Source organism: Salvia splendens, chromosome 9 (genome assembly GCF_004379255.2).
Source record: "Salvia splendens isolate huo1 chromosome 9, SspV2, whole genome shotgun sequence".
NCBI classification, from domain to species: Eukaryota; Viridiplantae; Streptophyta; class Magnoliopsida; order Lamiales; family Lamiaceae; genus Salvia; species Salvia splendens.
Window position 1 is genome coordinate 17,941,420 of NC_056040.1, and position 17,207 is coordinate 17,958,626.

General features: G+C 35.1%; 2 protein-coding genes across 2 annotated transcripts; both read right to left on the minus strand.

Annotated features, from left to right (window-relative positions):
• Positions 1–104: 104 nt before the first annotated feature.
• On the minus strand, positions 105–1,510 carry LOC121747162 (heat stress transcription factor B-3-like). Its single transcript, XM_042141157.1, has 2 exons — positions 1,065–1,510; positions 105–736 (listed from the first exon to the last, which is right to left on the minus strand). The coding sequence occupies exons 1-2, from the start codon at positions 1,296–1,298 to the stop codon at positions 290–292; spliced, it is 681 nt and encodes a 226-aa protein (XP_041997091.1). The 5' UTR covers positions 1,299–1,510; the 3' UTR covers positions 105–289.
• Positions 1,511–16,349: 14,839 nt separating this feature from the next.
• LOC121749245 (protein MIZU-KUSSEI 1-like) lies at positions 16,350–17,207 on the minus strand. Its single transcript, XM_042143832.1, has one exon. The coding sequence runs from the start codon at positions 17,205–17,207 to the stop codon at positions 16,350–16,352; it is 858 nt and encodes a 285-aa protein (XP_041999766.1).

A 17,207-nucleotide genomic window follows, 5' to 3' on the forward strand; every position in this document is an offset into this window, starting at 1 on the left:
CTTTCACAAGATTTGAATATGGTACAAACACAATTGTAATCCAAATAAAAAATCTTGGATCTGATGCTACTTATTTTTGCCTTTCTTGTTTAATTGAAGTGGAGTATAAAATTTTGATATCTTCATTGACTTGCAGGATTATCCCAATAGTTTCAAATTTCAAAATCTCATCTCACATTTTAAAATCATAATCTCCAGGCAACAACTAACAAAAAAAAGGAAACAAAGTCATTGATCATGATCTCAGGGCAATAAACAGTTAGAGAAAAATGATCAAATGATTGAGAAATTATATTATTTTGCAAGACTGAGAGACAAGCACCCTTTTCATGTCCTCTAGATCTCTCTCCCTCCCAACTTCCATTCTCACTCCAAACAGTTTCAAACCGCGGCCGCCGTCTTCAGTCGGCCGTTTCTCTCTCTCTACAGCTACCATATCAACTAGTTTCTGACATTTCCTCTTCACCACCGCGAGCTCCGAGCTCAGAGCGTCGTTTTCCCGCTTCAGCCGCCTGTTCTCGTCGACAAGGCTCGTGATTTCGGACGATGATGTTGACAGCGACCGTTGCTGTTCATTGTCCGAATGATCACTTGTTGCTGCTTGTGCATTTGGTTGTTGCTTACTCACACTGGATGGTGCCTTCCGACGCCGTATCTCACAGAGCTGGTCCCTCTCGCCCTTTCGGAACCTCTCGTTGCTGAACTCCCATCGGTTCGTCGCAACTTTGTGGAATCCCTATTTTGTCAAATATGAGATTTAACACATCAATAATTTGTTGGGTCGCAAACTCATTCTATTTAAGCACTTTTGGGAGTGACCCAAAAATAAATTCGTATAGATTTGGCCTAATGTACGGTCGGTCGATTATTAGAAGAAATTAATGTGGTCTATCGTTCTCTAAGGCAGTCTTGTAAGTATTTCAGTCTAATGAAATAAGATACATAAGTATAACCAGTTAGATTCTCCAATATGTCATAAAATTCAATATTTTTAATCGTAAAACAGATCTTTACCATAATAGAATCTTATTACAAATTGGATGAAGAAAGAGAGGCAAACATACATAAGTATTGAGTTGTCGGACAAAGCTGGAAAAATTGCTGTGCTTAAAGAGCGTAGGCAGCAAGTCTCTGGCGAACTCCGCCGGCTGCCACACCACAAACGCCGTGCCATCGTCGTTCCAAGATATCACCGCGTCGCTCGCCCGATCCTCCACCATCATATATGTCTTCAACAAGAACGGCGGCGGCGACGCCTTCCTCACGTACTCCACCAACACCCTCTCGCTCTCACACATCTATATATATATATATATATATATATATATATATATATATATTATATCTATCTATCTAAGGATTTTTTCTAAAGACAGAATTGAAATAAGTCAGATAGCGGCGACGCCGGAGAAGAGAAGAAGCGCCGTTAGGAACTCCCAGCCCCAGCAATAGAAACCACTCACTATTCCACAATTCATCACAATTTCCTTCCTCTCTTTCTCACTATCTCTTGAAGACTACTACTCCTATATTTGTTTTTCTTCAACTATTTATATTTAAATACCAAAATTGTGTTTCGTGGTAGTTTCATTTTAGAGTTGGTCAAAAGGAAACGCCATTAATTAATGCTAATGTTCTACACATTTTAATGCTTCATATAGTAGTATGTATGCAAAAACACAAACTACGACTCGAAAGTTGGAAAGAGAAACTAATTTGGACACTTATTGTTGACAAATAATTATCCAATAATTTATACTCCTGGTTGTTAAGTTGAGCCATACTATATATTGTATTGTTTCGCCCCGTTTAATTCGTTTTAAATGGTTTATTTATATTTTACTTTTTCAAATTGTTTATTAGGTAGAATTCCATATATAAAGTACTATTGGTATTTGGTAGGAGATTAAAAATAAAGTTTTTGAAGTTCAAGAGTTATAGTAGTATCTTTTAATTTAGTCGTTAATAACACAGGGTTCAGAGTTAAATTAATACTAATAGGAGGATGTCTATATAGTAGTACGAAATGTTTGGATGATGAGACAATCATTTAATTTTATAAATGCGTCTGAAACTGAATTAATTAGTCTACATACATATAGCAGGACCTGTATACACATCAGACATGTCACTCTATTGTAGTATCAATTTATTATGGTCAACACTCAAATTGAAATAGTTCTGTTTTCTGAATATCCTAATTATGGGTGAATCATCTAAAATTCTAATCTCTAATAATGATTTGAAATTTCAAATTGTTAACGAGCATTTTTAGTGTTGGAATAGCATGCTATTAGAGAATATATAGCGTTATGCATATAAGTAATGTAATCAATGTAACTCAATTTAGAACCAACAACCATTATTTACTATGTATAAGAGTCCATTTGATAGCAATGCCTCTATGAAAATTATATTTATCCTAACTTATAGTATTATGTTGTTTGTTTGTTATGGGCGTTAAATTAGCTTTTGATCCGTGTTATTTTTTTGACCCACCTTGTTTTTTTTCTTATTTTGATGTGTTAAATAAACCACTAAATAAGTGTGTTAATTAATCTACATTGAAAATCCAATCATAATAACTAACTCAAATTATCTTATTGCCATCAAAATTTTCACTTCTCTCCTTTGATCAATATATAGTATATGTTCTATTTATATAATACACCAAACACTCAAACATAAAACTAAATAACTATGTATGTGAGTTGGACTAGCAATAGAGATGTAATACCTGAGCCCAAATGTCTCAAATTCGAGTCCTCCGTAACGCGGTCTTAGCTAAATTTGAATTTGTGATCTTAATTTGGATTAAGTTTTAGAGTATGGGTTTTAACACTTTTGCACCGGCCTGCGGAGTGGGACCCATTGCGAAAAACAAATAATATTGCGGGCTTGACTTATAGTATATGCATTTACATGGAAATTATATAGAATGAAGCCATCCGAAGTGGACTAAAATGAGGATAATTACATGATTTTTGGAGTTTTCTTTGAATTTGTTAATGACAAATTGATAGTATTTAATTCTTCTGTAGGTTTGAATATTATATCCACAATATTCTTCAATATTTGTTTAGAACTTCCAACAACGTGATGTATCCTCCAACTATGTTTTCTCACCTTATTGCTGGAAAGCGATTTTAATTGACTTTTTCTTCCCTATTTCTTTCTTTTAATTCCTTTTTTGGTCTTGGAAAATATGTCTCGTTGAAAAGCATGCGCAAGTGCAAGTACATTCGTTGTATACCTAATGAATAATTTTATTATTTATAGTGTAGATAATTATAGTTGTGCAATTGTTCAACTAATTAGTGTTGATTTTTAAATCGTAATTTGGTGCTATATTCGTTCTAAAATTATGATTATCAAGAGAATATAATTATGAGGATTAGATTAAGTCAATGCCAAAGTCACCCCATTTGTGGAATTCTTTACCACATTGAAATTTACTTACACTTGTAAAGAGAGAAAAAGAAACACCGATATCCTAATCTTTATTTGCCGAATATTATCAATTGCATCACTTTCTTAGCAATTGAATGTAAATTTTGTCGAATTGAAATCCAATACAACTAACTTTTTTTTTATCAAATGAGAAAGATTAAAAATAATCGTGTGTTAATACGACTTAACAAAATAACTTGATCTGACTAAAGTAGGATAAAAATTCGCTTCACGGCTAAATTCACAACTCATGAGTCATGACGATGAGTTTGAATAGAATTATAGAAGGCATGCAAATGAAAATAGAAAAACAGATTTGTTGAGAAATGCTAACCAGGCTTTAGTAACGAAAATTATTACTGTTTTATTCCCATTTTTAGTTTATAAGCTTACAAGTCTATAATATGTCTGTGGTATCAATGGCGGATCCAGAAGTTGAAGCCCGAGAGGTTGGATATAGAAAAAACAAATTTAAATAATTATTTAAAAATCATTATATTTTAAATAGTCGTATTGTTTGAGAGATAATTAATTTTTCAGAATATCCGTATATACAATAGCGATTTAAAATTCTTAGCACCAAATATTTTAATAATAGTTTTAAAAAATTAGTAAATAAAATATAAATATAATGAAACTTAAAACAAAAATTATAAAAAATAATTATGCTAAATAAATCCACAATGAGCCAACATATTTATTTAATTAATTGTCCACTAACATTTTAGATGGCCCAATAAAATAGACCCAAAGTATTTCAATCATTAATCTAGTTAAAGCAAAAGAAGATATGATCGTCTCCTTCATCCTTCCAACATCAGTTTTCTGCAACCCCTATACCTCTCCTCTCTCCTCTTATTTTTTTGAAAAAAGGCAAAAAATTTCAGGTGGAGACGAGGAGTTGAACCTGCCGTGGGGTCGGAGGCAGAGTTGCGCTGAGTCAAAGGTCGAAAATGAAGTTAAAGACGGGTTGTTACTATTCAATATTTCTAAATTTTTTAGTCGATGAACAATACATACCCAAAGACGGATTGTTACTATTCAAAAATGCAAAAAGTTAAAGATTTGTGTTGCATTTTAGCATACCATTGGAGGAGATTCTATGTCGAATTTGCGTTTTGCAGCACAGTTAGAGATGCTCTAAAGCGTTACATATTTATACGTGGTTGTGAATTTTGATTGCTTTATATAATTATATAGATTTGTTGAATAGTTGTTTACATTGGATATAGTAGTATTTCTCACGAAAAGAGGCGTTTCATTGTCTCCATTCTTGTAACAAAGGTGGGGGAAATTTTATTTATTTGTTTTGTAGTGTATTTACACGTATATTTGAAATTTGTTTTAAATGTTTAGCAATATTGTTGAAGCATGTTGCGATGGTTACTTGTGCATGGCTCAAGTCCTTTCCCCCTCGCAGATAAGGGTTGCCCTGTGTTTTTTTTACCACTATGCTTGAAATAAATGAACATTTTTGTTTGTAGAGCTTATGAAGTTCACTTTCCTATATTTTGTAGGTGTTTTAGATATACATCGTGGTGGTGGTCAGACTTATACCGAACCCTCCGGCGTGGGAACAGTTGAACAAGATATATATGCTGCATCTCATCTGAGGATGTCATCTCACAACCGGTGACGATGGAGCTAATATTGTCCGATAGGAGAAAGAATTTACAAAGAGATACACATTCTTGGTTTTTATACTGGTTACTAATCAAGTTCAATTTTATACTCCTTCTATCCCACTTTAGGAGTCCCATGTTTTAATAAAATATAAAGGAAAATTAGTGAATAAAGACAGTGAAATTTGAGTCCTACTTTTATGTATATATCAGTTTTATAATAAAATGTGAGCGGAAAAAAGTTAATGAAATGTGAGATCTATTACTCCATCCATCCCCTAATAATTGTCCACTTTGTATCTCACTTTTATAATAAAATGTAAGTTGAATGTGTGGCCTACTTACCATTTATGGTAAAAGTGAAAGTGGACAATTAATAGGGGACGGACGAAAATGATAAAAGTGGACAATTAATAGGGGACGGAGGGAGTACCATTTATGAAATATTCCAATCAGAACTCCTGAAGTGGGACACCCAAAAATGATAATCGGGACGAAGGGAGTAGTATTTAAATGTTATGCTAAGAATTTAATGATCCATTGTTCAATGTCAAGAAAGTGCATTCCATATCATAACATTTTGAGATTAAAGAGGCTTATTTTGATAAATTCTAAGTAAACATTATTTTCATTACATAGGGTTTTCTAAAAATAATACTCCATATCATAACATTTCATTTTTCTATGGATAGCATATTTTTGGTCTGATTCCTAGAAGCATGATATGCAAACAATTTGGGAGAAGAGAGCTGGAATTTGTATTCTCTTCCTTCATTACCTACTTAAAGAAGATGAATGACAAGAAGCGAGGAAGGTCGGGTTTCTTGCTAGAAGAGATGTGGAATGGATTACTGGATTACTTGAAGTAACCTAAGGTTATAGCAAGGTCAAATATCGCAAGGAAGGCCAGATATTCCGAGTCAGATGGACTTGACACTGGATATAAAAGGAATTATGAAGGCTCATCGGTCCAGTGCCAGGTCCATTTGGATCAGAGTATCCGGCCTTCCTTGCGATATTCGACTTTGCTATAACGTCATATTTCTTCCCCTAATCAAGTAATTCATTCCAAATCTCTTCTAGCATGTAACCCAACCTCCCTCGTTTCTTATCATTCATTTTCTTTAGGTAGATAATGAAGGAAGAGAATCTAATTCTGACTCTCTTCTTCCAAAGTATCCATGCATCATGCTACCAGGAATTAAACCAAAAAAATGATTTCTTTAAAAAATGAAATATTAGAATATTATTATAAGAAAAACCTAAGTATCGTTTGGGGTAGAAGCCCAACTAAAAGGCGTTACATTGGAAATGCGCTTGAATGTCGTGGTAATCTCTTTTGACAACATTTAACAATGGGTCATTAATTTTCTATAACATTTAAATATCAGCTAATTTATTATAAAATCAAGCCTAATCAATAACCAATATAAAAAATCCAGTATATGTATCCCTTTGAAAGTGCTTCCTTCCATCGGATACCATATGCATATCTAGTTCAACTGATTCCACACAAGAGGATTCAATAGTATAAGTATGACCACCACTACAACGATGCATACTCTTAAGCTTGTACATACATTTAGTTCAATGTTAAAAGATTCATGCACATATATAATTTGCGCAAATATAGTAAAAATATGCACTTTTTCATCTACCTTACGTGATGTTTTTTTTTGGGATACTTTACAGTCTCCAACTTATTACTGTTAAATTTGTTCTCACTGTCACAAGACTCACAATTTGGCTGTCCAAAATTTATTCACACTATATTTCCCAACCTCACAATAATCTATGACCATATTCACTCATGTACCACATGGCCTTATTCTGTGAAATGAAGTTAGAATTAACTAAAAACGATTATTAAAAATTAAGAATTGAACACAACACGGTTAATTAAGTTCAAAGTCTTATGTTCAAATTTGTTTATGTTGAACAATTTTTACTATCAGTTTTTGTCTCAAAAAATATAAAAAAAATAACAAGCAAAAAATATAAAGCAATCAAAATTCACAACCATATTAATATATGTAATGCTTTAGCAAAATCAGAAGTAAAACTAAAGAGAGAGAAAACTGTGTGAGGAAGGACCAGGAGGTCGGCGGGAAGCGGAAAGCGGTGAGAGGAGAGGCGGCGGCGGCGGAGGGGAAGGGGCGGCAGCGGGATTGATTAAAATTCCGTAATGAAGAATCGTATGCTGTTTCAGACCTATATATAGTGAGATAATGACCTAATTAAATTGTAATTAAGCTTTAATAGTATATTAAAGGGTCCAAACAACCAAACCAAATTACAATTGGGCTTGTTTCGTAGGTTTTAAAAAATTGCCCTACAGACAAGATGGCCCTTTTCAAGTGGTCCATATTATGATAAGGTAATTCTAAGGATAGTCCTGAAATTTAAATTACAACTATAATTTATTTTTGTAAAAAAAATAAGAGAAAATTTTGTATATTAAAAGTTGTTTTAATTTACATTTATGTCAGATACGTTGGAGTAGGAGATATACTACTTGAAAAAAAAAGTTATACAGTAGTACTATATACATAAATTTATATTAACGAGATATATTCTTGCCTAAACTTTCTTTATACCAACGACTTTCTTTTCTCATTAGTCATTCTATTACAAGATATATTGGCCACTATGAATTATAGATGTGCAAAACTACATTATTATTTTTATTCATTTGTCCGTTGATAATTATCTGCAGACTATTCTCCCTTGAAAATTTATTATCGGCGGCATTTGTCCGTTGCTACTTACCAGTGAGGCAGTGATTATCAATCTGTTGTAATTCTGCTGGTAAATTATTACCAATGACATTTGTCTGTTGCTACTTATCAGTATCATTCTATTGCAACTTTGTTGGTAATTTTTTGCCAGCAACATTTGTCCATTGCTACTTTCTAGTGAATCTCAAACCGCTGCTATATACGTTGTTTATATCAAGGTACCAAAATTCATTATAAATTCGCTACAAATTCCGTTGGTAAAATTACCGGTGGACATTCTACCGCCAATCCACTAATAATAGCGACAAACTATATGTGCTAGTATTAATTTTCGTTGGTAAATCGTGAGATTTTGTAGTGGGCCTCTCCTATATAAGTTAGCAAATAAAGATATACTACTACCATATTTTTGCAGTAGCACCTGAGGCACAAGGTAACACTTTTTTGTTAGGATAGCAAAATTATCTATTGTAAGTAGTAACAATTCCAATCTCACTGCCGTTTCTATTGCTTGTATTATTGTATTTCCTTTTTTTTTCCTTCTTGTTTTAGTGTTATCTTTTTCTTTCCTATTTTTAGTTTTGTTTGCTTATTTTATATATTTTTCCAAGTACGATTTTTGTTTTCTTTTTTTCCCGTTTTATTTTTAATTATTTCTTTAATTCAATTTTATTTTCATTTTATATTTAAAATTATTGTTTAGGAGTTTATTAAAACGATTTTATTTTTATAATATTACTTGTAATATTATTTTTATTTTTCTTAAAATTCAATCAATATTTATTTTCATGTTTTTAGTTTAAAAATAATTCATGTGATTAGTGTAATTTTTAAAAATGAAAATATAAAAATTAAAAATAAGTTAAATAATTTATTCATTATATTATAACAATTTAATATTTATAATACTACTTGTAATATTATCATTTTTTTATTTTTATTATACATACATTACTATTTAATTTCATGTAATTAGTAGTATATTTTTATTGAATAATGAAAGTGAGATTTGATGTAAGAGTAAAATGCATGGGACAACAATAAATTGGAGTGCCTGAACACATAAATTATACAATCATGTCTGGCAGCGTAATTCATGCTTCAATATGAAGTGTGTAGATATACAGATTAAATAAATTTATTTATTATATGCGTATTGGTAATTTGAAATTGTTTATATTTAATGGCTAATTTGTATCGATCATGTTCAAAATCATAATGCTATTTGTTATTGTGAATCTGTGATATACTCCTAGTTTGGTAGAACTCAGTACAATACAACGTGCCAGAGCGTTGTAGACTCAGCAGAATGCTTGCAAAGTTGCATGCTTTCAACAAATTGGTTTTTAATTTATAAAATTCAGATCGATCAAGATAAGTAATTTAATTTAAACTTGATTCATGCAATGATGCAATCATATATTGACTGCCAACAAACACAAAAAGGCACAAAATCTTTATCAGGTGTATATAGTATTGCCACTAATTTTGAGAATAAAATCTTGAAATCACAATGTCTACCAATTTATAATAGTACTAACAAGAAGATTACCTACACCTAAAAGTAGGTATCAAAACTCAACCAACTTGCTAAACATTCGTATACATATTTGTGGTTAATAGTAAAAAAATATTAGCCGACTCAAATAATAAAATAAAGATAATTTGATCAATTATCATCCACACATATTAATTATTATCAACATTAAAAAATATACTACCCGACCATATACATTCGACACGTTTATGCATTATTCAATTTTACTGCATTTTAATTTGAAAGAATCTTACTTGGGAGTTGTAGATCTAAGTTTATTTTGTTTTTAAGCCAAATTAGGGACTAATTTCCATGTGCAAGCTTCGTGAAACCAAAAATCGTCATGGCTCATTACTCGTTACCCACCACATGGGAACTTGCTAATGGTCTCCTATCTTTTTGGATTAAGCTTGATCTTTTGCGATACCTTTTTAAAAAATTATTGACCCAATTAAATCAGAACTAGATAATTTTCGTGTGACTTTTGATAGTGTATTGACCCAATTCAAATCAATTTCAAATATTTCGATCAAACTCGAATTCACATGGTTCATCCTAAAATTAATTAGTGACATGAGTAATATAGCTTATATAGTGATTTTAATTCTTTCTTACACTTATATAGTGGTTTCAGTTACTATTTCGTTAGATATTGTTAAAATTGTTTTTCTCTCTTTGCCAACAATCTCCCTCAAACTGTTCAAGGTGAATCTTGGAGGGATTGAACTTTTTTGATTGAGTTGGACCAATCCTCTATCAAACTTGTCTAAATTTAAAGTTCATATATATTGCTGGGTCAATCATTGTACAGTTGGCAACTTGCTTTATCACTATAAGATTCAATCATAAAATCAATTAGCGATAGATGGAGCGACACATTAGACTTATACAAGTGAGTTCAGTTCTCTTTATATACTTAAATAACAGTATAATTATTTTAGTACTCTCTCTACACCAATTTGAAATATTGTTATATTTATTTTCTTTCATTTTGCCAACAAATACTACAGTGATAATTTCTCGAGCTAGCTATAACCAAGTCATATATTATCATGGTCATCCAATGATCCAACGCTTTATTTTTTTTGCATTTTATAAATTGCACATTTTAAAAGCTCCAGATCCAGAAAAAGCTAACTCTATTCTGTGAACAAAAACCAAATCTAACTATAAACGTAGTTACATAATCATCGAGAAAATATTACTACTAGTATTTATTTCTATAAATAGCATAATCGTCGAAAAAATATTAATTTGGGCACAAAAATAATGCCTCATAACAAGTAATCTTGACTATATCTATCAATCAAGACAATTAATGTGGCTTAAAAATCAATTTTGACATCAATCAAGAATAACGAACTTGATTGGTTTCTATTTAGAAGGGCTTTTATTTAATCTTCCTCCAAAATCAATATTTATGTAGACTAAGTCAATTAACACAGCGGAGACACCGGAAACTTTTTAATTGGTGCTTTACAGCCTTGCGCATTACTAAAATATATTACCATGAAAATAAAAAATAATTAAGTTGCAGGTTGATTATTAAACTATAAATAAATATCACAATGACTTGATCAGAGAGATACTATAGTTTGTCCCAAGATATTTTGAGAAATATCTTCCAACAGATATGCAGATATTTGTAAATATCTTGGAGTGGGCGAATTGAATCGTCTGGAGATAATATCTGTCGCCTTTGCATACATAAGCACTGAGAATAGCAGAATATTTTGGTCGGAAAAATGAGAATAATCATGTTAATTGTGCTTAAATTATGACTATTTCTAAATTATAAAATTAACATGGGGTGAATTTGTATGGTGAAATGGGTACTTTTTGCAACACTTGTATGCTTAAACTACAAATAAGGAGAGTATTATGTCAGAATTGATTCCTAGCTAGCTAGGTCCATCATGCAATTAAATATTGATGAAATTATATGCATCTTTGTGTACAAAACTGCATCTAATTTTATGGTAAGAGAAAAAAGGAAAATGGATTGAAGTGGTTCACAAGTTTGTTGGTGTTTAGTTCTCTTTTGCTCAATTGCACAAATCTTATTTTATAATTTATAATCTCAATTTTTAGTATACCCTGGCTACATTAGATTGAGTTGCAATAGTCTATAAAATAACCTTGACCATTTCTTTTGTATCAAAAAAATAATCTATGAATAACATACTGTTTCGAAGCCCTTTTTGGTTATACCAACAATCTCAAATCATAAAAGAGTGGTGAGAATGTGAGATCCAAAGCACAATCAAAAGGTTATGACACAGGACAACCACTACTTAAATGTATAATTAGAGAACACGAATTTAATTCACTAAAAGAGTGAGTTAGTTCACTATAAGTACGTTTTAATTAACAACACGAATTTGAAAACACGGAGTGAACCAAAACGCTATTATAGTGAACTAAATATTTCACCGAGTAAATACTTATCTTTAAATTTTAGTAAACTAAATCGCTCTTATAGTGAATAAAAATTATTCTTGTAGTGAACGAAATTTGTGTTCTCTAGTTGTGCATTAAAGATTAGCTATACTTCGATCATTCCTGGTATGCTTATACGTTTTGTTGTTGCAGCTAGAGCGTTGTTAACAAAATTTCAACTTCAGTTTATACAATAAAATTGATTAAACTTCAAAAACGCAACTTGTAACGTGTACTTAACTGGAATACATATTTAACAAAAATAATGATCCAAACTCTGATTTTGCATTTTCGTATCTCTAACTTATTAGTACATTTTTTTAATAGTACTACTATAAAGTATTTGCCAATTGTCAAACTTAATTGAATTGTTTTTTCTTCGCATATTTGCATATATATAACATATCATGACTCATCAATAAGATCTAAGGCAACATATATCAGAACAAAGTTAGGTAGTGCTAGTACTTTTTGTTTCAATAAATTTTAAAGTGATTAATCACTCTTTGGTTGATACGTAATATTTACCAAATAGATTATACTAAATAATTTATTAATTTCACAGTGAAAACTGTACGCGTAGCAGTTTTGTGGCACTTCGACCACATATCATAAATATTATTTTCGAAAATCACTAAAATATATTATTGCTAAAAACAAATGAAAAGGTAAGTAAGCATCAAACAGGAATTAGATAACATTAATTAGTTTTAACTTTAACAAGTTAAATTAGTTAGATACTCTGTCAGTCAGTGGTCCAGGAATCGAGGATAACGCACATAACTTACAAATTTTAACTTTTGTTCCTGTAACAATTAAAAGTGCTGATTAAATTAATACATGAAGAACACATAGATATATCATCCGCATTCATGTCTCAATACCGTATCATCCTTTCACTATTAATGGACCCCACTGCACTTTTTACTCCATCTCTTAATTAAGAGACAACACATGCATCCCCCATCTTTTAACCATCTCATCCATTAACTATTTATTCAATTTCATTTTTTATTTTTATTTCCAACAAATTCAATTAATAAAAACACAATTCATTAAATAAAAGAAAATTATAATTTAAAATCCTAAAAAAATAAAAAAACACATAATTAAAATCTTAAAAAAACAAAATAAAAAATAGCCTAAAATACTAGAAATTTAAAATTGCACACTTAAATTATAAAAACTACTTCGCCGGCGAACGCATTGCACCCAAGCTAGATGGAGGCGGAATACCAAGTTGACTTGCCAGATACTCAAAGCTGGTAAGATGGGCTTGATATTGGGCAGACGTCATGCGGGAAGTGTCAACCATCGTGGCGATGAAGTACATGGACATTAGGGAGGACGGCGACCCTTGGGAGCCCGCTTGGCTTGATTCGCCTCGGCCCCTCCCCCTAGTGTTGGCTATATATACTGAAAATATCGAAATACCGCACTTATCGTATAAAAAAATACCAGAAATACCGAATTTGCGGTATACCGCAAGTTGCGGTACGGTATGATACCTTACCGATAGATTTCGATACAGTAAAGGTATATATTTTCTTATACCGCGGTATACTGCAATATACCGCATTTACGATATTTGCCAAAATTTCGATATATATGTTGTATTTAAAATTTATATAAAATATAGTTAATATGTTAAAATCCCTAACCCTACTTCCATATTTTAGTCAGCCGCCCCCAACCCTAAACACACTCACGTAGAGATGCAAATCAAGTCCACTATATAGATTTGATTATGGTGTAGTTTTAATATTTTGGACATTATTTAAATAGGTGAAATTTTATTTTAAATATTTGGCTATAATAGAATTTTTTTTGGTATGAAACACAGGTCAAACGGTATGTCATACCTTATTTTGGTATACCGTACTCAGTATGCCATACTTTATTTAGGTATAATGTAAAAGTACGGTATACCGCATAGACAGTATGGTAACGATATCAGAAATAATCATACCGAATTTTTGGTATACCGCATTGCGGTATACCGAAAAATTTGGTAAGGTATAGGTATGACATTTTCTCATACCGCAATTTGCGGTACGGTATGCGGTATGACATTCTCGGTGCGATATACCGTACTGTGCCACCCCTACCTCCCCATCTCCCTCCCTCTAGCCGCCTTCGCTTCCTTGTTCCCTTGCAGCCGACGTCGTGTACCGGAGGAGACCCCTGCATCGGATGTCGGGAACTCAACCTCTTGTGAGGCGTTGCCTTCCCCGCCATCACTAGACGAGTATTGGCCACCCGCCGTATGCTTTGTGCGTTTCGAGCTCGAGCCAGTACTGGAATCGAGCACGGAAAATTTGAAATCTTTTTTGGTTTCAGATTTAAAGACTCGCAAAGCCGCTCTCAGAATGTCGGTTCCACTAGCTCCGCTTTGGTATTGCTCCGCTTCCCTATTGTAGATCCTACAAAATCTTTTGACATCTCTGTCGGCTTGCTCAAAATGAGCGCGAAGCATCTTCAGGTTGCGGCTGAAGGCCCCCTTCAGCTTTTTTGCGTTGTATACTTGGGTGACCTTATCCCAAAAACACTTGCGGGTTTGTTGATTCCCGAGGATGGGATCGTTCGACGGCTAATCCAAGTGTCGAAGAGAACCATCGTCTCCGCTAATGTGCATGGATGACGGCTGCCGTCCTCACCGCTCTCCACCGCCTCCAAAGTGTGTTCCTCCGGAATATCCTCCCTAATTTGGGATAATCTCTGCGTTTGCGTGTTCCTCGGACCGGTGGGATGATAGTATGCATCAACCGGAAAAGATGGTGTTTGGACGAGCCTTGGATGGACGGCGACGAACCGGAACCGGAAGCACCCAAAACATTGTACATGCCCCCCAATCGACAAATGCGTTCAAGTCCTAGCCGTCGTCGGAGTTTCCGTCACCGGACATTTTTGCAGAAATTGGAGAGGAAAGAGAGATGTTATGATAGTGTTTGTGAGAGTGTAGTGTTTGTGTGTGGAAAAAATGGTGGGGGAATAGGGTTATTTATAGATGAATGTGGAAAAAAAACAAAAAAAATCTGCAAAAAAACGGTGTAAAAAAACGGCTGAAAAAAGGTCAATTTTATTATTATTATTATTATTATTATTATTTTAGATTTAAAAAAATTAAAAATAGCCTAAAACCGACGCCCACTCGCAGAGCTGGCGAGTGGGCGTCATGCCCTAACCGCTGCTTGAGATGCCCGCGGTTACAGTTCGAAACCGCCGGTTCCGATTTTGGAAATTATTGAACCGGAACCGAACCGCGAGTGTGTTTCGCGGTTACGGTTCCGGTTCCAAAACCGGCGGTTACGGTTACGGTTCGGAACCGCCGGTTTTTTGGCAGTTTTTTTACGGTTTTTCACGGTTCCGAACCGCTGGTTTCCGGCGGTTTCAGCACGATTCACGGTTTTTCGGCGGTTTTTTGCGATTTCAGTTCTGAAATTTTGGAACCAGAACCGAACCACGGTTCCAAAAGTGACGGTTTCGGTTCGATTTAAATCTCACGGTTCCGGTTCGGAACCGGAACCGCAGGTTACGGTTCCGCGGTTAACCGCCCGAACCGAAAACCTTGGGCATCTCTAACCGCTGCTCGCCACATGGCCGACGCGCGTGCGCGAGACAGCCCGCCAACCACCCCTCCCCCCGAGCTACGAGACGAGACGGAACACCCGCTTCAGCGTCTCGATGCGGTTTTGTCTCGCCGGGACGAGACCGAGCCCGCATCGAGACGCCGATGCGGATGTTCTTACTGTTTGATTGTTATACTCCTCCGACCCACTTTAGGAGTCCCGGTTGAGTTTGAAACGAGTTTTAAGAAATGTAAATGAAAGTTGGTGAAAAAAGATAGTGGAATGTGGGTCTTAATTTTTTATACTCCCTCTGTCCCATTAGAAATGAAACGTTTTCCTTTTTGAGTTGTCCCAATAAAAATGAAACGTTTCCTAAAATGGAAACAACACTATCTCTACTTTTTCTTCTCTCTTACTTTACTCTCTGTTCATTAACTCTCTGTAATTAGGTTTACCATATTTGAGATGTTGCCGCCTATATAAAATAATGGCGTGTAAATCATTGTAAAAACATACAAGTGAATACAATAAACTTCTCCCAATTATTTCTTCAACTCTTATGTGGTGTTTATTAATAACTTAATGCATTGAACGTGTAATTTCATAGCTACCTGCATATGATCAAAATCTATCGAAAATTTTATATTTTGGTGTGTTTGGCAAAATTGCACATTTTCCAAAAAATTTAATGTTTTAAGTTCAAATTCAAAGGTTGTGAAAAATAACAGAATTCACCCAAAAGTTTACTACTTGCTACCAAATAGTAGTAGCAAAGTGAACATGTATTGAAGTAGTAAGAAAGTACAAAGGCCATAAGTTAACACACTATGAAGATTGAAGAACAAAACTGCCAACTCTGTCTCTGGATGGCTAAGTCGGCAGAACGGGCGAAAAAACTTATCTAAACCACACACAACCCAACTGCATTTCCTACTCCGTCATCCAAGAAAAACACTAAATATAATTAATAACTCATTTAGCTTAATTAATTACATCAAATCCTAAGCAAGAAAATCCCGAGCTCCGGTCCGCTATTCCCATCCGGGTTCAACATATAAAACGCCTCCGAGTCCCGGTTCCCCACCACCCGCTCGAACCGCCCCCGCATATAAACCAGCTCGCCCTTCTCCGCCGCTTTCCCCCAATCCTCCCCCACCGGGATCACCCCTGCCCCCACCGAAACCCTCTGCACCGTGCTCAGCACGTGCCAATCCGACTCATTGCACTCGCGCACCTGCGCGTGCCCGCACTGCCTCCCGTTGCAGTACATCTTCCACACCGGCTCCCCGAACAGCCGCGACTCCGATCTCCGCCGCCGCGATTCTTCCGGAGGCTTCTCGCACTCCAGCGCGATCCTCAGCATCCCCGCCGACATCTCCTTCACCAGCGCGGCGGTGGAGACGGCGAATTCTACCAGGAAAACTGGGACGGATCTCGGATCGTACTGGACGGCGAAGCTGACGTTGCCGCGGCGCCGGCCGAATAGGGTTCCGGTGACCTTCCGGCCGAGGGAGGGGGTGATGCCGGGGGAGGTGATCGGGCGGCGGCAGGAGGGGAGGAGGGAGGGGAATGTGATTATGGAGAGGAGGGATCGGAGGAAGGAGGCGACGGCGCTGCGGCCGCCGCGGATTCTGTCCAGGCGGCGGAAGGCGGCGGTGGCGGCGGCGGCGCTCGGAGTGTCGCCGCCGTGGACGACGGTGCGGTGGTAGAGCTCCTCCGCGTAGTCTAGGTCGGAGATGTCGACGTAGGAGGTGGAGCGGGCGAAGGATGAGGGGATGATGTTGGTGGTGCTTTGAGTGCTCTCGCAGCTGCTTGCTCGGGAAATATTCGCCGGAATTTCCAAATATCTCAT

Bases quoted from the DNA above. Each gene is read 5' to 3' on its own strand.
- LOC121749245 (XM_042143832.1), bottom strand. From the start codon at position 17,207: ATGAGATATTTGGAAATTCCGGCGAATATTTCCCGAGCAAGCAGCTGC.
- LOC121747162 (XM_042141157.1), bottom strand. From the start codon at position 1,298: ATGTGTGAGAGCGAGAGGGTGTTGGTGGAGTACGTGAGGAAGGCGTCG. The intron at 737-1,064 runs GTATGTTTGCCT...TTGACAAAATAG, and splicing joins TCCGACAACTCAATACTTAT to GGATTCCACAAAGTTGCGAC.